At 37.8% G+C, this 24,833-nt stretch overlaps 1 protein-coding gene across 2 annotated transcripts in view; it reads left to right on the plus strand.

Moving 5' to 3' along the window:
• The first annotated feature begins 410 nt into the window (after window positions 1-410).
• Window positions 411-24,833, plus strand: part of hspa4l (heat shock protein family A (Hsp70) member 4 like) — a 33,723-nt gene continuing 9,300 nt past the window's right edge. The window contains exons 1-14 of one of the 2 annotated variants that reach the window (XM_062983644.1): window positions 411-767; window positions 7,837-7,894; window positions 10,157-10,297; window positions 13,724-13,846; window positions 16,031-16,130; window positions 16,607-16,740; window positions 18,369-18,613; window positions 18,707-18,783; window positions 20,199-20,350; window positions 20,577-20,683; window positions 21,176-21,309; window positions 22,165-22,364; window positions 23,101-23,148; window positions 23,670-23,771. In XM_062983644.1, the coding sequence (XP_062839714.1) occupies window positions 661-767; window positions 7,837-7,894; window positions 10,157-10,297; window positions 13,724-13,846; window positions 16,031-16,130; window positions 16,607-16,740; window positions 18,369-18,613; window positions 18,707-18,783; window positions 20,199-20,350; window positions 20,577-20,683; window positions 21,176-21,309; window positions 22,165-22,364; window positions 23,101-23,148; window positions 23,670-23,771 (1,728 nt within the window). In that variant the 5' untranslated portion in view covers window positions 411-660. The remainder of the gene's footprint in view (window positions 768-7,836; window positions 7,895-10,156; window positions 10,298-13,723; window positions 13,847-16,030; window positions 16,131-16,606; window positions 16,741-18,368; window positions 18,614-18,706; window positions 18,784-20,198; window positions 20,351-20,576; window positions 20,684-21,175; window positions 21,310-22,164; window positions 22,365-23,100; window positions 23,149-23,669; window positions 23,772-24,833) is intronic. The other variant, XM_003221759.4, reaches the window with a different exon arrangement.

Raw genomic sequence — 24,833 nt, forward strand, 5'->3', positions numbered from 1 at the left:
ATGTTAAATTGCCTCTGTGTCTCTGTCTCTGTCTGTATGTGGTATGTCTAATGGCACTGAATGTTTGCCATGTATATGTACATTGTGATCCGCCCTGAGTCTCCTTCGGGGTGAGAAGGGCGAAATATAAATACTGTAAGTAAATAAATAAATAAATAAATAAGGTTGAGAATCACTGCTTTATTTTCTTTTGGTTCAGTCACTTTGGGTTGATTGACTGAGGAGGACAGCTTGCAGTAACGCCCACTGGCCAGAAGATGGCGGCGGCTCACTCCTCTCCCCCCCCCCCCCCCTTCGAGATCCTTCCAGAGAAGGACCCGAACGTGCGCGAGGAAAGCGCCGATGCCGCATTCGGAAGCCTTCGCGGCGTCGTTAGGTGAAGCGAGAGAGAGGGAGGGGGAAGCCGCGCCTGCGCAGTAGAGAGCAAGTGCCGGTTGGTGGCTGTTGCTCCGCAGTGAGAGAACGGAGCGAGGCCGGTGAAGGAGAAGCCGCCGCCGCCGCCGCCGCTGCGTCGTTCGCCTTAGCCTCGCCGCCCGCCCTCCTTCTTCTCCTCCCGGGGAAAGCAGGAGAAGGGCAGGCAAGCCTCCTCGCACCAAGGAGGACTTAGGGATATATCTCAAGACAGGAGGGGGAGGCCGGCGGCCTGTCGTCGTCGTCGCCATGTCTGTGGTGGGCATCGACCTGGGCTACCAGAACTGCTACATCGCGGTGGCGCGGAGCGGGGGCATCGAGACCGTCGCCAACGAGTACAGCGACCGCTGCACACCGTGAGTATGAGTTTGGATGGGCCTCTCTTGAGCCATCAAGCCTGGTCAGCCGAGGCCTCGAGCTCCGTTCTGTCCTCTTAGTAGCATCAGCATCGTCGTCATCATCATCATTGGATTGCTGTGAGTTTTCCGGGCTGTTTGGCCATGTTCCAGAAGCGTTCTCTCCTGACGTTTCGCCCACATCTATGGCAGGCATCCTCAGAAGTTGTGAGGTTTATGGGAATCTTTGGAAGGTCCAGGGTAGGAGAAAGAACTCTTGGCTGCTTGAGGCAAGTGTAAATGTTGGGAGTTGGCCACCTTGATTAGCATTGAAAAACCTTGAAGCCCCAAGGCCTGGCTGATTCCTGCCTTTGTTGGGAGGTGTTAGCTGGCCCTGATTGTTTCATGTCTGGAATTTTTCTGTCTTCTTTTTTAATAATAATTTTTATTCAAAATAAAAGAGTTTCCTTTACATAAAAAGTGGAAGAACGTTTTGGATAAAGAAAAGTAGGAAAAGAAGATAGGAAAAAAGAGAGAAGAAAAATAAGGAGAAAAGAAAAAAGAAATTTGTCTTCTGAGTTGTGTTTTTTATTTACAGTCCTGATTTTAGAGGGGTTTTTAAAATACTGGGAGCCAGATTTTGTTCATTTTCATAGTTTCCTCCTTTCTGTTGAAATCGTCCATATTCGCAAACCCCATCGATAGCTGTGCCACACAGGTTACAGAAAACCTACACACAGTGATAGATCACTACATAAAAAACTCCAACCGTCATCTAAGTAAAAAAAGAAGCACAATAAAAGCCCTGGTAAACCGTGCAAAAAGACTCTGCGAACCCCAGCTCCTCTTAGGTGAGTTAAACCACCTAAACTGGGCTCTACAGGCCAATGGATACTCACAGACATCAGAAGAGCTGCAAGGCCAAGATCAAGACACGAGAGAAAAGACAAAGATCCACCCAGAGGAAAAGAGTTCTTATCATACATCATATGAAGAAACACAACCTACAAAGTATCCACAGACACACTAAGAAAATCCAGCAAATGCTATCTATGTTCAGCAAAAGACAAGAGGGATCCTCTCACCTCTGCAGGAATCTACCGTATACCATGCAGTTGTGAACAAGTCTACGTAGGGATTGCCAAGCACAACATTGCTCAAACACGAATCAACATGAAAGGCACTGCAGACTACTTCAACTAGAGAAGTCAGCCATAGCAGAGCACTTGATGAACCAACCTGGGCACAGCATATTATTTGAGAACACAGAAATGCTGGACCACTCTTAACAACTACCATGTCAGACTACACAGAGAAGCCACTGAAATCCACAAACATATGGACAATTTCAACAGAAAGGAGGAAACCATGAAAATGAACAAAATCTGGCTACCAGTATTAAAAAACCCTCTAAAATCAGGACAGTAAATAAAGAACAATACTCTGAAAAGAGGGGAATTCCAGACAGGAAACAATCAGGGCCAGCTAACACCTCCCAACAAAGGATTCCCCCAGGCAGTAAGCAGCCAGACTTTAAAGCTGCAAGGCCATTCAGTGCTAATCAAGGTGACCAACTGCACCATTCACACCTCGCTCAAGCAGACAAGAGTTGTTTCTCATCCTGGATCTTCCACAGATATATAAACCTCCCTTGCCTAGTTTCCAACAGACCTTACAACCTCTGAGGATGCCTGCCATAGATGTGGGTGAAACATCAGAAGAGAATACATGAAAGCCTTAGCCAAAACATCATTATCATTGTTTATTTATATCGACCCCTGGTCGCAACCTTCTTCCTCTTTCTTCAGCATCCGAAAGAATGTCACATCTCACTTCTCCCCAGTTGTCAGTCAAAGGAAACTCCTACACCAGGCATGGGCAAACTTGGAACAGCCGGTAGGCTGTTAGGAATTTTGGGAGTTGCAGTCCAAAACACCTGGAGGGCCCAAGTTTGCCCATGCCTGGCCTAGGTGGACCAGTAACGCGCTGTGCTTTGGTTTTAGCTTTGACTATGCATCAAATAGATTTGAATGTTTTTAACTTTGGATCTTTTAATACTGACTATATTTAATTCTGTTTTAATATTTGTATATTTTAAATGCTGTGCTGAAGTTTTTTTGTTAAGTCGCTTTGAGTCCCCTTCAGGGGAAATAAAGCAGGGTATAAATGTAACAACAACAATAATGATGCAATCTAGAATATAGGTGAACACATACAGAGGAGAGGAATAATAAAAATATAAAACTATAGAATTATAAAAAATAATTGTCATATTTGCAATAGGAAGGTAACTTGTTTCAATCTTTCTAGCAATTGCCCCTCCTTGTAATTCCTCCAGGTCTCAGTTTTCCCATCTCCTTGTCCTAACTTCAATCTTCCTGGTGTCCGTATTCCTATAAATATATGCCCTGTCCCCTTAATTCTGAAGTAAAAGAGCTCCTTAATCTAAGTATTATCTTCTGCTATTAGAGTGGGAAAAGTGTGCCAGGACTACAGTTTTGAATGCAGAGGGTCCTAGGTTTAACCTTAGGCATTTCCAGGTTGGGCTGAGAAAGATCTGTCTGAAATCCTTTTCAGGCTATGGTTTTTCTCAGACCAAACTGAAGATACCTGAAGTTGAACTTAGGACCACCTGCACTCAGAACTGTGGTCCTTTCATTTTTTCACCATGGGCAACATGGATTTATCTTTTTTCTCTGGAGCTGTTCATACTTCTCTTTCTGCCTCTGCTTTTGAGAACATTTATTGAGAGCATTTATATTCTGTCCTACAGTGGGAAAGCAGCTTACTTTATACAGATTTGACAGAAAAAGAAAATATTTAAGGATAAATACCTAGTCTTACGAGTCTTTTCATCCTGGTGGAATAATTGCTAGTTGCAGTTGGAGGGGGCAACTTTATATTTAAAAGTGCTGATGGATAGCCTTCTTGCCTTCTGTTGCTTTTGTAGAGAGTGTAGTGCGGAGTTTCTCAAACTTGCTCCTCCAGATGTTTTGGGCTTCAGCTTCCACAATTTCTAACAGCTGGTAAACTGGCTAGGATTTATGGGAGTTGAAGTCCAAAACACCTGGAGGAGCACAGTTTTAAGAAACACTGGTGTAGTTCAACATAGTGCTTCTCAGTGCTGGATTGGGACTCATAAAGTTGAGGGTTTGAATCCCCCATCAGCCCTGGAACCCCATTGGGTAAGTCATGACAAGCCTCACTTTTTCAGCCTTAGGAAGTCTTTCCAATAAAACCCTAGGATAGAGTTGCTGCAACTTAGAGTTAACTTGAAGGTTATGCCTTGAAGTCATTTCCAATTTATGGTAGCCTCATGGTGACCCTATTAGGAAATTTGCTTAGCAAGATTTGTTTGGAAACTGTTTGTCTTTGCCTTCCTCTGAGGCTAAGAGGATGCATCCATGCCCAAGGTCACCCAATGGGTTTCCATGGCCAAGTGGGAATTCAAGAGTTAGATTCCAAGACTCAAGCTGCTATGGTAACACTGACTCGCTTTAGCCTGAAGATACATTACAGCAATAAAGAATTATTTTTGGTTTTAGAAGTGAGGTCAGAATCATCCTTGGCTATGATTCTGAGCCTCTCCAGACTGTGAATAATCTATTAACCAAGACCTGCACCTCTTGCTGTGTCTGCTTTTTGCTTACATTGTTTAATCTCCCCCTTAAAACACTCCCCTCTTCAAATTTAGTGCAGTTGTTCCAGTGTAGCCCAGCTGTAGTTTGTGATATCAAGTGATTCTTGGGCAACTGTTTCTTTATTCCATGCTTACGTTGTTCTTTATTCATGTGGATTTGTTTTCCAAAGTACGAAATATGGATTTCGCCAGAGACAGAATAAATAACTGCACTATTGGAAATGGTTCTGGAATGGTGTACTGAAGCACATTTTCCTAAAGCTCAAGCTAACTATAATGTTTCATTTGAGTGACAAAATACTACCATTGAGGGTGGTTCAGATCACATTTATGAGGAGCATTTCTCAACAATTCAGCCTTAAAAATCTGCCTGCTAGTTTGATGCAGATGAAAGAGAAAGTCTGTATAGAAAGGATTACTGCTCCCCCGCCCTACTGCCTGACCTGTTACTGCCTGTTCTGTTGCTTCACCTGCCTGTCAAGCACAGTTGATGATGTCAGAGTTGGTCTGCTGTATAGATAATCACAAGAGTGTGTGGGAGTAGGTAGAGATTCCTCACTCTCACTTGTTTCCATGGGTTACATTTGAGAGTTGTAAATCAGCACTCTGTCGAATTCTTGCAGAAAGCAGGCAATCACATAATAAAAAACGCAGAAATCTGGGTTCACTGTATGTTCTGAAAATCAATTTTGTTGCTTTTAAGGCATACAAAAGTTACATTAAATGTAATATGATAAAGAAATGAAAAAATATGTTAGTTTGGGGAAAAAATTGTGTGACCATACAGGAATAGTTATACTAACATGAAAATGGTAGCCTTCTTTCACGGTCAAGAGTCTACCTTTGAATCTGGAGGTAGTTTTTATACAAGGAGTGGAACCACAAGACCCTCAGCATCCTTCTGCCAAACATTCAGTTGAATAAATTGGCTTTACAATGCTGTTGAGGTTCCCCAAAGCAGGGGGGAACCCTTAGGTCCCTTCTACACTGCCACATAAAATCCATATCTTCTTTGCACTGGATTATATGGCAGTATACACTTATATAATCCAGTTCAAAGCAGATAATGTGATTTATCTGCTTTGATAATCTGGATTTCATGGCAGTGTAGAAGGGGCCTTAGAATCACCTCCACAATCAAACAGAAGTGGTATGGCATCACTTCTAGTGACTAGAATGACATGTCACAGGTGGCATTGTGAATTTCTTGAGGAGCCCAGGACACAGGAATACAAAATTCCAGAGGTTTGTTTTGAACAAAACTGTTTAAACAAGTAGCTCAGTTTTGTACACATGACTAAATTCGATGAGAACTACTTCTGAGTTAGCATATGAGGATTACACTGTTATTTTTGCTGTGTGTTGACTTCATTCCCTTGTTTTGAATTTCATCATCTTCAGTCATTTGGATTCATCAGAAAACTTCACTACCTTGCTATCATTCTGGGGGGACTGAAATATTTGAAATATTTCCCTTATGTAATAGAGCCAGAGACTCAATGGGAAAAAGAGGTGTAATCCTAGAAAAGGGATGTGGACTAATGTGAAAGCCAACTCTCTTCTCAGAGATTGGAGACTGATTTCCAGTGTATAGATCCAGGAGTGATGATCATGTAGACCTGACCTCCAGATGACACTGAACTTAAACTTCCTGTTGATTTGGCTGCCATAGCCAATGATAAGCAATTTTAGGAGTTGTGCTTCAGCATCATGTGAAGGGTGACACAGTTGCCACTCGTGTTATTGTCTAACGATGGGGAAAGGAGGGGATGGGCTGGAATTGTAAAAAGACAAATGTGTAAGTCAGTACAAGTCTCCCATGGCCTAATGCAATCTATAATATGATAGGAACAATCATACTAAACAGCAAGCTCATGCACTCCTCTTCTACCCCATCCAACTTCAAAGCAGCCACAATAAAGATTTTAAAAGTACAAGTTTCACAGTTTAAATTAATAGGTGTTTACTTGTTGTCTGTGAGTAGAGCACTCTGGTCATCTTAAGCTGGAGTGGGCAAAGCACAGCTTATGGGCTGTACTTTATTTCCAAAGATATTTTTATTTTGTTCCAAAAATGCTCTGTGATGTGTGGAAGGCATATCCCCCACACTCAGAGCCATTCTGGGCCACCTGAGAGTTAAAAAAAAATCCTCCTTGCCAAATTATACTGCCTCAAAGGAAACGCTGAAACATGGTGAGGATGTTCACCATGTCCCCTGGAGCCATTTGGAACCAAAAAAAAAAAGGTTAATCCCTGCCTCTGTTTTTGCAGGAGCTGCTGGTGTGTTTTCTGGGGACCTAATGTGACCTCTTAATTCCTCAGTTGCTCACCCCTGTTTCAAATGTTTATTTTATTTGAATCAAACCAAGAAAGCAAGCCACGTTTTAGTTTTGAAACAAAGATGTACATTTCTTTGTTAATTATCTTAATTAGGTGATCTTGATGTCCAATGAATCTTCAAGGAACCCATCCATCCAAAAAAGTTGATAAGAAGTGATGCTTCATTATTTTCACACTAGCTTCTGAATTCTTTTCTGAATCAGATTACAATGTGCAACATTAGCATATTTGCTTATGGTTTAGATAAGAACTACTTCTTGTTGTTTTCTGTCAGTAATCCTTTAGCTTTTATTTACTGATGTTTTCAAATCTTAAAATGCTAATTCCTTTTCTAACCACCATTGTTTCAAGAAATTCAAGATGGCATTTTATATCAGTGTTTCCCAACCTTTGGTCCTCCAGTTGTTTTGGACTTCAACTCCCAGATATCCCAGTCAGTTTACCAGCTGTTACGAATTGGGGAAGCTGAAATCCAAAACACCCAGAGGACCAAAGGTTGAGAACCACTGCTCTAGATGCTTTGAATTTCTTAGTGATGCCCTTATTAATGTTCTGTGCAGCTACGGGAATGCTTTGAATTGTGTCAAGGCAAGCAGTTACTCCTTTCTAAACTTTTAGGATATTAACTGCTTACTGCAACCAGATCACTGGAATTATCAGGCCATACCTACCAGCCAGATTAAGCTTTCTTTTTGTGTGTTTTGAAGTGACTTTTTGGAAGCTTTCAAACAAAATTTGATATTTTTTTCTTTTATCTTGAAAAGTGGTGTGTTACAGGTACTCTTGTTTGTAACACCTTACTTACAAGTTCAGCAGATGAAAAGACAAGTTGGCTGAATTTGTGTACTTTGGGGTTTCAAGGTTATTGCTTAGAATTTGACCACACAGATCATATCTGTATCCGAAATTCTGAAAGAAAAATTAATCTCTTGAAGTGTCTGCTTGATTGCTATTCCTTACAGTGACTTATGCATGATGTCATTACTGATGTAGCTGACAGCACAATTTTATTTTTGTGTTATGCATTCCTAGTATGCTTGTTCCAGATAAAAGCCTTCTAATAGCTGTTTGATCCTTTCTAAGTCATTTAAGAATTCTTTTGTATTTCAGAGCTTGTATATCACTGGGTTCTAAAGCACGAACTATTGGAAATGCAGCAAAGAGCCAGGTAAACATTTCACTATTGTTAACTTAATGAAATATGTTGTGATTTCTAGCCACGTATCTTAATTTTTCATTGGAGTATTTCTACTAAGTCCAAATGTTTGCCATTGGAAATTGTACTCTTGAATAATACAGAAAACAAATGTAATGGAATTAACTTTATAAAAAGAATCACCACGTCCAGGTGTTATCCAAGAATTCTTAAAACTATAATTGTAAAATTGCTCCTCTTGTCATATATTTTTATTATGTGTTCCCAAGATCAGCATCTGAAGCATTGCTGGTAAAGAATCGGGATGACTTATGCAAACTTTTGTCTTATTAACCTTTTGGCATTCTATGAGTATGTTAATAAATATGTGAACAGGGCTGAGTCAATATGCATTATTTGGATGTTGAAGGGCTTTTGATAAGAGTCTTCCCCAAAAACTGCTGATAAATTTTAGATAATAAGTCCTATTGTCAGTTGCTGACAGAAAGCAGAGAATCAAAATAAATCATCAGTTTATTTACTGGGTGCATGTAAAGAGTGGATTCCACCAAAGATTTCGGGGGGCTATGCTTTTAAACTTGTTCCTAAATGTTCTCCAAATGAGGAAGGAAGCAGCCCAATTTGCTACACATTATTTAAGATGATTACAACAAAAAGTGATTGCAAAGAATGCCGAGGTATCTTGCCAGATTGAGAGAATGGTAATTAAAATGACAAATATAGGTCAGAGTAAGTGATGCATGTTAGAGAAATGAAATCCCAACTTTGCATATACTCTGATGCAACATGAGCTGGCAGTGACTAATCAAAGAAGGGTGTGGTGGATAGCTCAATGAAAGCATCAAACCATTGTCTGCCAGGGGGAGGGGGAGTTAAATTCATTGTTGAGCATAATTAGAAAATAAATCATTATGATACTGCCTTTATTAAAGTATAGGTATATAGTACTATCCATAAATATTTTCTTGGTGCCACCACATATAGAACATATGATTGTGGTTTCTGCATATGAAAAAGTGTATTGTACAGTCATCCCTCCACATTTGCAGTTTTGACTTTCGTGGATTTGATTGTTCATGGATATTATTTAAAATATTCTTTCTATGAAAATCTAGGTCCTCCGGTGTGACTCTACACTCAACCAGTCATGCTGAAGGACTTAGAGATTCTGTGGTCAGTTTCCAGAGGAAGTTGACCATAAGAATTGTGCTGGAAAACATAGAAATTCCTAGAGAGCAGTTCTCTCACATAAAAGGAAAATAGCATTTAAAAAAATTATATTTTCATGGCAATCCTATGCTACTAACCCCAACAACTATGGAGTGATGATTGTACAATTAGAAAAAGTGGATTGGAACAGCAACTCCGTCTGAGAATTTACAGTGTTTGAATATGTGTAGCTTAGAAAAAGGCAAGTGAATGAAATTTTAGGTTTTATTGAAAGATAATATCAAGGTCTTGTTGGGGACATATATCAGTTTATCAAAATATATCATCTGTTGAGAAACATGAGTGGGATTCTGTTGTACTTCTGATCTTGCCATAGGCAACAGGTTGAATAGGTAGACTGATATTTCAATGATTAATATACAGTAGTATCAAATATAGCAAAGAGGGATTGCAAGTGAAACTAATGTGCTTATGTATTTGTTAATTTGTAGGAAAGTTTGCATGGGTTAAACTCCCTCTTAATTTGATGTGCTGCTATGTCTGAATGAAGACACTGTTATTGGTACCCCTATGCGCACCAGCTATTATGGTGTATCTTTTCAGCCTTATGAGAGTGGCGTCTCTTTAAGTTCCTACTCCAAAGTGCACATTAAAGAGATGTACACTGCAAGTGAAGAGACAACCCTTATTAACCTGCTTTTAACCTGCTAACCCTAGTTTCAATTGATCTTATCAACTTATTTGCTAGTTAGGCAAGTCTGCTGCTAAGATGCACTGCAGGCTTCAAATAGATACATTTTATTTAATTAAAATTGCATATTTAAAAAAAAATTTGCAGATGTCTGAAAAGTTTCAAGTATTACGTTTCATAGTGTCATATCTGCAACTCTGACACACAAGTGTATTCTTCTTTATTATTTTGTGATTAGATTTATAGTTCATACCTTTGGTGCCCATGAGCTCCCTTAGTAGTTACTAGTACATCCCAAAATGTGTTTAATCTTTACTCTAGCAAATTCATAACATTATTGCAGAACTGTGAGACAACCAAAGATGATGTATATATCTTGAATAATTAGTAATGGCTGTTTTATACTTCCATAGATGATCACCAATGTTAAGAATACATTACATGGATTCAAAAAATTGCATGGGAGGACATTTGATGATCCTTTTATAAAAGCTGAAAGAATGAAACTGCCGTATGAACTTCAGAAGTTGCCTAATGGAAGTGTGGGAGTAAAGGTGAGCTTTCCATCTTCTATTAGAGATATCTACAAATGATTTGCTTACCAAATTATTTCTTGAGTTTTTCTTTCAAGTTACTCAATTTAATAAGTGGGTGGATCTGGAAAAACTGGAAGAACAAACTTGTATTGACATCATCACCATTGATTCCCAGTGTATGTCACTCTTTATTTTGTCATCAAGATAAATGTAACTTACTTAACCGCCAGGGACAAAATGAACTTATGCGGGCTACTAGACTTTTACACAAAAGTTAAATGTACGTTTGGCAAATAAATTTAAGATCAGTTGCAGTTATATCAGTGTGGATCCAAATACATTATGTGCTCCATTTATCTCAAGGGCAGACATAGAAACATATGAGCAGTGTCCTCTAAACAAATGTGAAATATTAATACAAATCTCCCAAACAAACATTAAAGTTTTCATGTCAAAAATCTGAAATTTTTCTATTGAATCAACATACCCTGAAGGCTTCAAGAAGGCATGGGGCACTGAGTTAGATACAAGTAACACCCCTTTTATTTGAACCTCAATTAAAAAAAACCCAAAAAACAAAATAAGTCCTAATCCTAACTTTACTTGTTTGGCTGTCCAACTGTCCTGGTCAACTCCTGGAACGACTTCCCAAACCTCTTCCATGCTACCTGCGCTTCCCAAACCCTGCAGTTTCCTTTAGTGTTGCCACCGGTGCCTCTTCCCACTGCTGGTCTGGGCGCACTGCCCCTGCCTGGGTTTGTTTTGAAGAGAGCAGATCACAAAGTGGTGGTGGCTCAGAGAGCACGGAAGCTACATGGCTCCTTTTTCTCTTTGTTCGTACAATGTTTCTCTCTATTTCTCTCTCTCCCCTTATCCTGCTTGCTGCCTTTGGGAGTGAAGGCCAGAGGTGACAGGGAGACAGACGGAGGAAGCCCTATGTGCCAGGAGTGCAAGATAGTGGCAGCTCTTCATTGCTCCCTTCCTCCCCCTCGATGCTGTCCTCTACTCCTGATGGCAGCAAACAGGACAGGGAGATAGAAAAACCATGCAGCTCCTGTGCTCTCTGAGTCCCTTCCACCTCAATATCCTCTCCCTTCAAAACAAATCTGGGCGAGGGCAACATGATGGTGAGCTGGGAAGGCTTTCCAGGAGCTGGCCAATACAACTGCCTTCCCTTTTGTTCTCAGCCACATCTCCTGATCCTCTTTATGTTTTTTTTTAAAAAAGAACTTGAATTTGACGCATACCCCTTTTTGAGCCTCAATTTTTTTGGGGGGAAAATGCTTTCTAGATTCGATGAAATACAGTAATATGTAGTGCTTAGAAAACGTTTGGTTTGTCCTGTAAAAAAGTTACATTATGCAATTGTGTCGCATTGTTAATAACTTAATAAAATAAAATCAATAAATAATAAGTAGTAATAATAGTATGTGGATCTGGGGTCCAGTTTTTACTGTAGATTATCACAGAAGTGAACTGCTTTAATAACTTCAGTGCTTATTTTAATGGGGTTTCTTTAGATCGCCACTAAGCTGTTGAGGGGACATCATTTAAAGAAAGTGTTTTCTGCTTTTATTTGATAAGCTTCTGTGAAATCAGTATACTTCTGAACCACTTAGATGGTTCTGCTTGACGTACAGGGCAACGACTTCCTGGAACCAGATAATGTATGCAGAAAGGAATGAAGGATAATAAAAACGAGACAAGTAAAAACTGGAAGTGAGGCGTACTACAACGTAATCCTCCTTATGTTCTGTGTCCTTTCATTCTCAGGATAACTTGGAGAACAATCCACTACACATGGGGTATCCCATGTGCCGATGCAACTGCAAGAATCCACATTCTTTTTTCATTAGTTGCATTGAGACCCCTTCTTTCTCTATTTTTTAATCTTTTGCACTGTCAAAGAGACATTCTTTTAACTTCTCCGAGATAGATTTATTTGAGAAGTGTAAACAATGAATAATACAGATGATTTTGCAGTACAGTCCTGGCTTAAAAAACAAGCTGCCCAGTTAACCATTTCTCAACGAGTCACTACAGATGAATGAAAAGAGAAGTTTAAGAGAGCATTTATTACCTAGAGCGAGAGTCAGGTAGAGGATGTGAGATCATCCAAAGGCTCAAAGAGTAACAAGGAGACAGGAAAAAGAAAAAGTGGCAATGTAAATGAAAGCTGGGAAAACATAACTTACTGTCTCTCAATGTAGAGGCAAGCACAAGGTTGGCAGATTCTCTTGAACATAAAAATGTATTTTCAAAAGCAGCATGGCCTATGAGCAACAGCCCCAAGAAGCAGAAAAGAACAGAGAAGACAACTATGTCAGTACATACAGATGAGGAGGAGGTGTCACCTCTAGAAGATGTAGACCCTAGTACTGACTAATAGCTCAGGTGGGGTGAGGATTGATGTTTTGGTGAAATTTCGCATTCAATCAATGGCTTCTCCAAGTTGTTTCTTTGGGGTACTGATTTTTATTTGAGGCCAAACCAAAAAGCAAATATCTACCTTGACTGATAGCTAAGAACATGAACAGGATAACCAGTGTCCAGAGAGAAATGGAAAATCTGTTGCAAATGGGTGCATTAGAGACTGTACCAGAAGAGCAGTTTTACCCTGGCATTTATTTAGTGTTCTTCACTGTACCAAGAGGCAATGGTACACACTGTCCAGTTTTGAAACTTGGATTTCTCAACACTTTTGTGAAGCCCGAGTGCAGATATGCACTGATGGTCAGATGGCTGAAAAGATGGCTGCATGCTTTTCCACCAATACAGATAATTCTGAGAGTTTTGAGGACAGTGTAACAGGAAAGAGCAAGTGTGGTCATGATAGAAACTTATTGGCCACAGAGACCTTGGTTGCTGTTGTCAATACAGGAACCTATAGGTTCACCAAAGATTCAGGACATGTTAACATAAGGTCTAGTAAAGTATCATGATCCATAGTGTTTGAATCTGAATGTATGGATACTCAGGATGAACTTGAAGACATGTTGATACATGGCAGTAACTGATACTATTATGGCTTTGAGAAAGAGATAAACTTTATTAACAGCTATAACATTACCTGGAGGACATTTGTTAAGTGAACAGAGCTGTAAGAAAGGTGTTGGTTTTTTTTTGGTTTTTTTTTTAGTAAGATAGAGAAAGCTAGTTTTCTTAAATGTACACTGAACAGGATACAATTACCAAGTCCTAGTGTACTTACCATAGATATATTTATTACATTCATGCTTCAGTGGTTAGGTTTACATATAAAACATTTTAGTGTATGTTTTAAAGAACATTAAAGTCTTATCAGATGGTAGTACTTATTACATAATTTAGAAAAGTTACTTTTTTGGAGAGTGCTTTGAAAACATACTTTAAACATTGGAAAAATGTAAAATGAAATGCTTCTAAGGATGTGTTTACATTGATACCATTTTTTTTACATTATAGGTACGATACTTGGATGAAGAGAGATTATTTGCAATTGAACAGGTTACAGGCATGCTATTGGTTAAACTTAAGGAGACATCAGAAAGTGCACTTAAAAAACCTGTAGCAGATTGTGTTATTTCGGTAAGTTGGCATTATAATGTTAAGATACTTATGAACTAACAGCATTATGCATTCCTGGGGAAGATCAAAATGAAAGCTGTTACTCAAAAGGAAACTTAGTATGTTTCCCAGATTACTTAGTTCGTTTCCTTGAGTTGTTTTAACAGGTAATTCTCATAGAAATTTATTAGCAACATAAGTTTTGATAAATTATGTCTTTGTAAAATCTTCTTGAAGAGAACTATTTGTGACTTGCTTGTTTACTGTGCTGTTTTCCATAATTAGGATATTATTAATTAAATTTTAAAAATCTGAAGAAGGGAACATATTTTAAGGATGAATACAGTGCTTTGCCTGTGCAAGGTGTTTATCTTTCATCTCTAGCTAAAAGGGTCAGATTGCAGGTCATGCAGGATAGACAAATAGTCTAACCTGAACACGTCTTCCATTAGGACTTGTCTCCAATGGCAGTCTTCAAAACATTTAATTTACATACGCTTTACAAAGGAACCTGGAAATCTTACACATTCCAGTTCTACTTCCATTGTAGGCTTTCTTTACTATTTTTGAAGCTGTCATGATGACAATGACATGTATTCCATGTATTCTGCTTTGTACAAATGGTGATTGGCGATAGGTTAAACAGACTATGTAAAGATGCATTAAAAGAACTTAATATACTGTACTTCAGTTTTTTAAATTTATTTATTTATTTATACTTAAAACTTATACATTCTTTAACAAATTTGCAATACAGAGTTATGTATATCAAGCTCATAAAGTATTTTCACTCTCTATATTACATACTCATATTATTTACCTTTTATTACCCCTCACCTTAGTGCTATCCCTTCACCCCAGACCAGCCAATTACAATATTTATTTCCAAAATTCCATTGTTTCTTTTACAGGTTTTCCCCCCTTACCTTCTACATATACAAACTCTATAAATTTTCCCCATATCTTCCCAAAATCATCCTTTTTTAATATCCCTCTTTTAGTTTTAATCTTACATGTCAATTTATCATTTATTGCAATATCCCAAATGTACTTCAGTTTTAGAAGGATTGTTTAGCATCATGCTGAGACAGACCTTGCCATCAAGCTTACAGTCTAAAAATAATTTTGACAAAATGAAAATAGAGATTTAAGGGGAAATAAGCAGATATTCCTATCTGCACTACCTTTAGTGACATGTCCAGAGAACTCTTCCACATGGATATCTATTATTATTATTATTATTATTATTATTATTATTATTATTATTATTATTATTATTATTATTATACCCCACTTTATTTCTCCTGCAGGAGACTCAAAGCAGATTAACAGAAAAACATCAGCATACATATCTGTTCACAGAGAAGCAATCCATGCATTATTTCATTATCCCCTCACATACCAGGGGATAGTGCATGAGTGTATGGATTGCTCCTCCTGTCATCCAAGAATGAACATTCATGATATAGAACAGCCTCTAATTCTGTTCTTTATTTTTCAAACTACTTTCCTTAAGTCCTTGTGATCCTTAACATTCTTCCCTGTAGCCCATCCTTTTGTAAGTCTTTGATCTCCATCCCTTACCCTGAACTGAACCACATGCAACAGAAATAAAGACACAGTTTTCCTCTATTTATCTCACTTCCATTCCTTTCCCCTTTCTTAGGTTATATATTGTAAAGCTCTTGTATTTTATAGGATATCACACATATAGATAGTGCTATATAAATTAACATCATAATGTAATAAAACCTTATTTATATCCTGTACCTATCTCCCCGAGGGGACTCAGAGTGGACATCAGTCGAATAGAGGTGCCTAATTTCTTCCATCAGGTGGATTAAGAGAATTTCCGTTCTCCGGTCCATCAATCCTCAAAGGCATTGTTTTTAGGGGTGAAATTGTGGGCCTCTGGGAGAAGAAGATTTTCACAATGCAGTGCCAGCATGATGTTGGGTTTAGCAACACATTTGAAGTGGATGGTTTTCATATTTTAGTATGTTATATCTAATTAGTATATTAATTGGACCATTACATTGAAGGAACCAATATGTGTTTATGTGTTTCAATCTATTTAATCATGAGTATTTGCTTTAGAATGATGATTTTTTCCCAATAAAATAGATTCAAATTTTCAAGCTTGTTAAATTTTACTAGCAGAAGGGGATGAAATGATGATAATAGGAGAAAATGTTTTTTCAACAGATACCAGGTTTTTTTACTGATGCTGAGAGAAGGTCAGTAATGGCAGCTGCACAAGTGGCAGGTTTAAACTGCCTGAGGCTAATGAATGAAACTACAGCAGGTATGCTTATGATTTTAATAATAATTATATAGAATGAATCTTTATTTAAAATCTCATTTATCCAGGAGAGTAAGTGTATAACTAGAGTACTAGTTGAATTACACAGGGCACCATTCTTCTGCAGGAACTTACAAATAAACTGCATTAGAGGAGTCCCATCCCGTTCCCCCGTCCCCCCCGGCAGAATTTTCTGTATCTAATGTATACTCATAAAGCAATCTTTTTCTTGGGGAATTTACTCACAAATAAATAGCATGTGAGAGATTTCCCCCTAGAATTTTCTGTATATAATGTGGACTGAGAAATCTTAGCTATGCTTACTCAGAAATAAGTAATCTTACTCCCACATAAGTGTATAATGGAAAATTTTTGGAAGCTTTTATGTACTTTTATGTATCATTTCTGTTAGGTTCTGGTAGCTTAAATTATTCTTAATAACTTCTATTTCCCAATGTATGTTCTTTACATTCTTACAGTTGCACTCGCCTATGGAATTTATAAGCAAGATCTGCCAAGCCTGGAAGAGAGACCAAGAAATGTGGTTTTTGTAGACATGGGACACTCTGCATACCAAATCTCCATTTGTGCTTTTAACAAAGGAAAATTGAAGGTGAATTCTTGGAACAGCATGTAATTCAAAGAGGGAAAGCATTACAGGCAGTCTCTTAAAGTTACAAACAAGATAGGTTCTGTAGGTTTGTTCTTAAGTTGAATGTGTGTGTAACTCGGAACAGGTACATTTTTAAAGTGTGACTCAATCCACACACACACACATATATATGCACACACTAGCTGTGCCCGGCCACGCGTTGCTGTGGTGAAGTCTGGTGGTATGGGAAATAAAGTATTGAGTTGGTGGTGGTAGTACAGTAGAGTCTCACTTATCCAACATAAACGGGCCAGCAGAACGTTGGATAAGCGAATATGTTGGATAATAAGGAGAGATTAAGAAAAAGCCTATTAAACATCAAAATAGATTATGATTTTACAAATTAAGCACCAAAACATCATGTTATGCAACAAATTTGACAGAAAAAGTAGTTCATTACACATTAATGCTATGTAGTAATTACTGTATTTACGAATTTAGCACCAAAATATCACAATGCATTGAAAACACTGACTACAAAAATGTGTTGGATAATCCAGAACGTTGGATAAGTGAGACTCTACTGTATATGCTATTTCTTAAAGCTTGTGAATATACAATATTTCTGGTTGTTACATTTTTGTCTGTTAGAGGCAAGTATGATTGCTGCAATTAGCCAGAATGATTAGCATGTAATGACCTTTCAGCTTCAAAGCCTGGCTGCTTCCTCCCTGGGGGAATCTTTTGTTGGGAGGTGTTAGCTGGCCCTGATTGTTTCCTGTCTGGAATTGCCCTGTTTTCAGAGTGTTGTTATTTATTTACTACCATGATTTTAGAGATTATATTGTTCTCTTTTATTATACCACAGTAATTTTTATAATATTTATAATCTATTCTTTGCTTTGAACTGGATTATAAGAGCCCCTTCTACACAACTATATAAAATCCACATTGAATTGGATAATATGACAGTGTGGACTCAAGAATAATCCAGTTCAAAGCAGATACTGTGGATTATGTGCCTTGGCATTCTGGGTGATATAGCTTGCGTCTACACTGCCATATAATCCAGTTCAAATCAGATAATCTGTATTTTATAGGCAGTGTGGAAGAGGCCTAAGTGAAACCTGCCTGACCCCTGGCACCATTGTGGCTGAGGGAGTTGCTATGACACGAAGGGGCATGGCCTAAAGGGGGCGGGGCCTACCCTTCTGACTGGCAGCCAGGGGGAGAACGGCTCTTCCTCGTCCTTTTTCTAGGGGCTTTTTATTGAATGACATAGATTGGATGACTGTGTCTTTTGTGGCCAAATTTGGTATGATTTGGTTCAGTGGTTGTGTTGTTTACTCCATGGGACAGACACACATTATATTTATATATAGACAGACAGACAGATAGCATAGGGAAGGGTTAACAACCCTGTGGTATTTCTTTTGCTGTCTGTGCTCCTGTTCAGAAGATTTCACCTCACTTGGGGACTGTCTGTATATGGAATTGTCACAATTATTGAGAATGTGTATTCCTTCATAAATTAAAAAGGGGTGCTATAGGGACTACATCTGAAACATGTTGTCCACGTGTTGCAAACACAAGACATTTTCTTACAACTTGATCAACTGGATAGTCATGTCATATTTTCAACTTAACAGGTCCTGGCTACTACATTTGACCCATTTCTGGGTGGTAGAAACTTTGATGAGGTTTTGGTGGATTACTTCTGTGAAGAGTTCAGGACTAAGTATAAACTGAATGTGAAGGACAATCCTCGGGCACTGCTTCGCTTATATCAGGAGTGTGAAAAGCTGAAGAAACTTATGAGTGCCAATGCCTCTGATCTTCCCATGAACATAGAATGCTTCATGAATGATGTTGATGTCTCCAGTAAGATGAACAGGTATTGTGTTCAGTTCTGTAATGCTTAACTAAAATGATAGCTCGTTCTTCCTACTTCACTCAACCGTTAATGATCTTTCCCTCTTAAATATAGGGCTCAATTTGAACAGTTGTGTGCATCTCTTCTCAATAGAGTAGAACCTCCTTTACGAGCAGTGATGGAGCAAGCTAGTAAGTAAAAGCTACATCAGCTTTTTTGTTTGTATATTACTTACACATTGTTATATTTTATGTTTGATTTTTGATTGTCAGTTTATGTAGAAACTACTGCATTGAGAATTGTTAAATGTGACTAAATATTCAAATCCAACCAAAATCATATCTCAGGCAATCAAATATACTCATTCTCTATACATGTGCTTCCATAGCCAGAAAAAAGCATCCATGTGCAAAACAAAAACATCATGGCACACTCAAGAAATACAGAAAGTTTTGCAGGTTGTCCTTTCAGAATAGAGGGGAAAGTGCTTGATGTACCAGAATTGTTATGCTCGGGGTTAGCATTGCTTTAAGTATTAATTTAGGACTAAATTTAAATAGATTATAAAAACAGATTTGCCACAGTTACGTTGAAAGTAGAGGAAAGTCCTCAAAAAGACGTATTGGTATATCCTGAGCAGTTGTTTCCAGATAGGTTTACACCAGGGGTCCCCAAACTAAGGCCCGGGGGCCGGATGCGGCCCATCAAAGCCTTTTATCCGGCCCCCAAGGCACAAGGGCAGAAGGGGGTTGGGCTAAATGACCCAAGGGGTCTCCTCTTACAGCCATTATTATTATTATTATTATTATTATTATTATTATTATTATTATTATTATTTGAAACACAGCAAGATGAGTCCACAGCAGACACTCTGCTGGCTGTTGTACTGGATCACACGGCGGACACTTCCCAAGTGTCTAGGACTGTGTGATGTATCAGCGAATAATGTGTGCAGATCCCAGTAAGGTGGCCTTCTGAAGCTGTCAGATGGTAATTTTGTCAGCGCTGATTGTGTTTAAGTGCAGGCCAAGGTCTTTAGGCACTGCACCCAGTGTGCCGATCACCACTGGGACCACCTTGACTGGCTTGTGCCTGAGTCTTTATAATTTGATCTTTAAATCCTCATATCGTGTCAGCTTTTTCAGTTGTTTCTCCTGAATCATGCTGTCACCTGGGATTGCAACATCGACAATCCATACTTTGTTTTTTAACACGATTGTGAGGTCAGGAGTATTATGTTCCAAAACCTTGTATTATTATTATTATTATTATTATTATTATTATTATTATTATTATTATTATTATTATTATTAACATTGAGGCTGGGTGGCCATCTGTTAGAGGTGCTTTGCTTGTGCTTTCAGTGCACAAAGGCAGAAGGGGATTGGACTCAATGGCCCAAAGGGTCTCTTCCAACCTTCTTTTTTATTATTATTATTGTTGCTGTTATTATTTATTTATTTATTTATTATTACTTGGTGGCCAACTATAGTCCGGCCCTCCAACGGTCCGAAGGATCGTGAACTGGGCCCCTGTTTAAAAAGTTTGGGGACCCCTGGTTTACACTTTTCCCTCATCAATAGAAACTAACTCTCTTGTTTCCTAGAACTGCAGCGTGAAGATGTATACAGCATAGAAATAGTTGGTGGAGCAACTCGAATCCCAGCAGTTAAAGAACAGATATGTAAATTCTTCTGTAAAGATATAAGTACCACACTAAATGCAGATGAAGCTGTTGCAAGGGGCTGTGCTTTACAGGTAAGTTTGCCTAGTGTCATTATGTTGGTCAGCAATTTAGCCAATATTTCAGAAAGTTGTAATTTGAGTGGCTCACCAGTTTATTTTATTGGTTTTGGTACAACACATAATTATTAAAGCTTTATCAATGTAATGTGTGTGATTAAAATTTAGTTGAATAATGCTCAATAAAATGAAAATAAATGTGTCAGTTGTATGACTGGCTGATTGTTTTTCTCTTTTATAGTGTGCAATTCTTTCTCCTGCATTTAAAGTCCGTGAATTTTCCATCACAGATGTTGTTCCTTATTCAATTACTCTGAGGTGGCAGTCTTCTTACGAAGAAGGAACAGGGTAAGAGTTCTGAGGTAAAAGGGCATGAAAGAGAACCAAACAGTTGGCATATCTACATATCAGTAAATTGTGGTATCAGTTGTGATATTTTGACTCTCTAAGAAAAAGTTAGTAATACCAATTTCTGGGAGACTACCAAGGATTTCTATCAAGAATCTGCTTCCTTTTCTCCCTGTTGTTCTTCTAAGACACAGAGTTACTAGGCAGAGATTATAGTTGAATTGCAGCTACCAAAAGTTTGAGTTAATAGAAAAATCAAAATTATCCTGTTTTATAGATCTTAACTGGTGTTTCACAGTGTGTACACATTTGTAATGGAAAGGTACTCTGTAATCATAATTTGGCCTGTAAGTCTCAGATCTGAAATAGCACAATAGTTCCACTAATAGGATTGAGTAATTTCATGTACTTCTCATATTGTGGCGGTTCTTTACTTGTGATTTACTTGCAACCTTATTGGCTTTTAACTGTTAACATTTTGTTCTTCTGCAGCGAATGTGAAGTATTCAACAAAAACCATGCTGCACCATTCTCAAAAGTTATTACTTTCCACAAGAAAGAGCCTTTTGAATTGGAAGCATTTTATACATATCCTCATGATATCCCATACCCTGATACAAGAATAGGTAAAATGTTTATTTACCTTTTGGGTGTGATGTATTCTGAATATAAGGGAGCCCGTATCTCAAACAAGAATATTTGTGTAAGAAAATTAGGAAATCACAAAAATTGAAATTGGTTTGTGTGTGTTGTTTAAGTAATTTATTATGAAAGTATAAATTCATGGAATTAAGTTCTGGAACTTTCTTGAGAAGTGATGGAGATTGGGTGGCTTTCCAAATACTGTTGGACTGCAGCTCACACCACCTTAATCCACAAGATAATTTCAAATTACATTTTGTTACTGGATAGACATATTTCCACAAATGGTGTTATATATTAATTTTTTAAAAATTGTGCTAAAATTATATTTAACAGATTTGCCAAAAAAGGACATATAGCAGTATTTGTTCTACAAAACTGTTAAATGTCATTGCTGGTTGTACAGAATTATTCTTGGCAAACCTACTATCCTTGCCATAACATCTTATCCTTCTTGAGTGTAACTTTATTTCTGTAAAAGTGAGTTGGGAGTGCGAAGAAGAGAAATTACAATAATGTCTTTCGCCAGCAGAATTAAGATACCAGCCACATATAAGATTTAATTCGAAATTTAATTTTAATAGCAGTGTATGGGAAGCTCTGTAACCTATTTTAAATGTGATTTTCCAGAAAAAATGGCCTGGGGGTGTTGGTATCTCCAAAAGCAGCACTGGGGTCTTCATGACCCAGAAGTACAAACTAGAGATTACCAGTTGTTAATGCCTATATGTTTTTAGATCTTTAGTTGAGCAGTGACTTAATAACTAAATGAACAAAATAAAGAAAGAAATTGTTTGTCACAAAAAACAAATCCTAGCCATGTGTTTTATATTGTTCAGGTCATTTTGTTATTCAGAATGTTGGGCCCCAACATGATGGTGACAATTCAAAAGTGAAGGTTAAAGTTCGTGTTAATATACATGGGATTTTCAGTGTGGCTAATGCATCTGTAATAGAGAAACAAAGTACAGATAATGACCCTGGTGAAGTACCTATGGACACGGAATTGTCCTGTAAGAATCAAAATAAAGATGAACTGGTAAGTGAAACCGTAAAGTCACTCCTGATGCTACAAGTTGAAAGTGGCAGCATCTTTTAATAACCATGCAAGAGTACTGTTATAAAATGGAATGAAATCTGTAAAAGCATTTTTTCAATCAACATAAAGTTACTGAATTTCAATCTTGATATACTGTACTCTCAACTTACTGATATTTCAGAATCATATTATTTCATATTATTCTTCCCTTCAATTTTCTCTTTAACTTGTATTTTTTGTTTTGCATGTCTCTTTTTCTTATGTATATTTGTTCATAAAAGTACAGTTTACATGCATAAGTAACTTTAGCACATGAAATCTTTGTTTATTAATTTGATCTTACTGGGAGTTTCTAAGAAGCAGGAACAGCTTAATTTGAAACAACCTAAGCCATGTACATTGTTGTTTGGTTTGTGTTACAGTTGTTTCCAAAAATAGATTTTAATTTGCAGATTTTAGGGTGCCTCCTAGCCTTCTTAAACTTTCATAAATTTAAAAGATATCAAAAGCAAGATACTAAAACCTAGTCTGTCTTAATTTGAAATATGCAATGTGAGAAATTACTTCTTTATTCAGCCTCTTTCAAATATAAAAGCAGTGTGAACTGTTGTTCTGGATAAAAACAATTATGGAAGAATAATCTGTTCAGTGCAAAGGCAACCATTTTTATGTCTAAGACATGTTTCCCGTGGAAAAGCAACTAATTATATTCTGTTTTTACTATGATGCTTGTCAGCAATTACCTTTCATAATTGAGGATGACTCCCTCGACTCTGAGGATGAGGTTTGTTAAACATATAGCATTTAGTAGCTTTAAAAAAATAAAATTATTCTTCTGCCTTATTGTTCCTTTTCTGAGTAGAAAAGGAAAGTCTTCAGAACTGTGAAATAGCTGTGTATTTCAAAAGTAGAATATTGTTTGTATTTGTGTGTTTTAATAATGTGTTCTTCAAATCTAAATATGCTGTGAAATAACTTGACCCTATATATTTCTACTGAATCTAGACCAGCTGTTGGGATTATGGCTAGATGTAAAATTATGTATACTGTCAAATCAACTAGTTGTCTATAATATTCTTTCTTAAACATTTTAAAGGAAGTAAGGCTTGAGAAATCTTGAGTAATGCGCTTAGTTAAGGGAGGAGGTGTTTTTAAAAAAGCATGTGATACTATTTAGACACAGTGCTTTGTGTTTTTCCATAATGGTGTATGTGTTGTTAACAAAAAGCTTCATGTTGTTAATTAGAAAAAGACACCTATATGTACGTGAAGTCTAGTGTAAAATTTAAACCTCTCTTTTTATAGGCTAAAATGCAAGTTGATCAGGATGATGGTAATCACAAGAACCAAACTGACCACCACAATCCAGCGGAAGAGGATGCTGATCATATAGTGGCTGAAGGAAAGGTCAGTATGTAATACAAGTAAAGACAGGATAATGACGATGATATTTATTTATTTATTTATTTATTTATTTATTACCCACCTTTCCTTTTGGCTCAAGGCGTGACACAAAATAGTTAAATACATCTATAGAACAGTTTAGAATAATTAAAATACACCCATTAAAGGTATATTAAAACATAACACATATTAAGATACATGAGACAAAAGTTAAAACACATAACCATAGAATGTGATTTAAAATTCATAGTTAAACTGACTGGGTTGGCCTGCCGGAAGAGAGAGAGCTTAATTTTTGTCTTAAATTCTGACAGCTCATTAAGCTTTCGGAGCTTTTCCAGCAGGTCACCATGGTTTTGAAGCGACTGATGAAAAGGTCCTCTGATTGACAGTCACCAGTTGGGTTCTGACTAGTGGGAACAGCCACCCTCCAGAGTACCTAAATGTGTGGGACAGATTTTACCAGAGAAGATGATCCTGTAGGTAACCTGGACCAAACCATGTAGGGCTTTAAAGGACGAAACCAACATTTTGTACTTTCCTCGAAAACTAATTGACAACTAGTGGGGTGACTTTAGGATTGATGTAATGTGCTCACTCCTGGATGTTCTTGTGACCAATGTGGCTGGCGTGTTTTAAACTAATTGGAGTTTCCAAACTTTGTACATAGGTGGCCCAATGTACAGCACATTGCAGAAGTCTAAATTTGAGGTTACCAGCATGTGCACTATCATCATTACATCCTACAAATCTAGGAAGGGGTGCAACTGGTAGTAAGCACTCCTGACCATCGCATCTACCTGGGCTGGCATTCGGAGAGATGGATCCAGGAGAACGCCCAAGCTGAGAACATAGTCTTTCGGGGGGGATAACCCCATCCAGAATTGGTTGACACACCTCCATCCCTAGGTTAGGACCCTTGTCTGGATTCAATTTCAGTTTGTTTTTCCTCATCCAGCCCATTGCCTCCCCCAGGCATTTATTCAGAGGAGACACACTATCCTTAGCTAAGGCTTTTTTCAAAGGCATAGGCTTCAGTTTTAGGATAGAATTGACTGTCTTGTC

This window comes from Anolis carolinensis, chromosome 5, assembly GCF_035594765.1.
Source record: "Anolis carolinensis isolate JA03-04 chromosome 5, rAnoCar3.1.pri, whole genome shotgun sequence".
Lineage (NCBI taxonomy): Eukaryota > Metazoa > Chordata > Lepidosauria > Squamata > Dactyloidae > Anolis > Anolis carolinensis.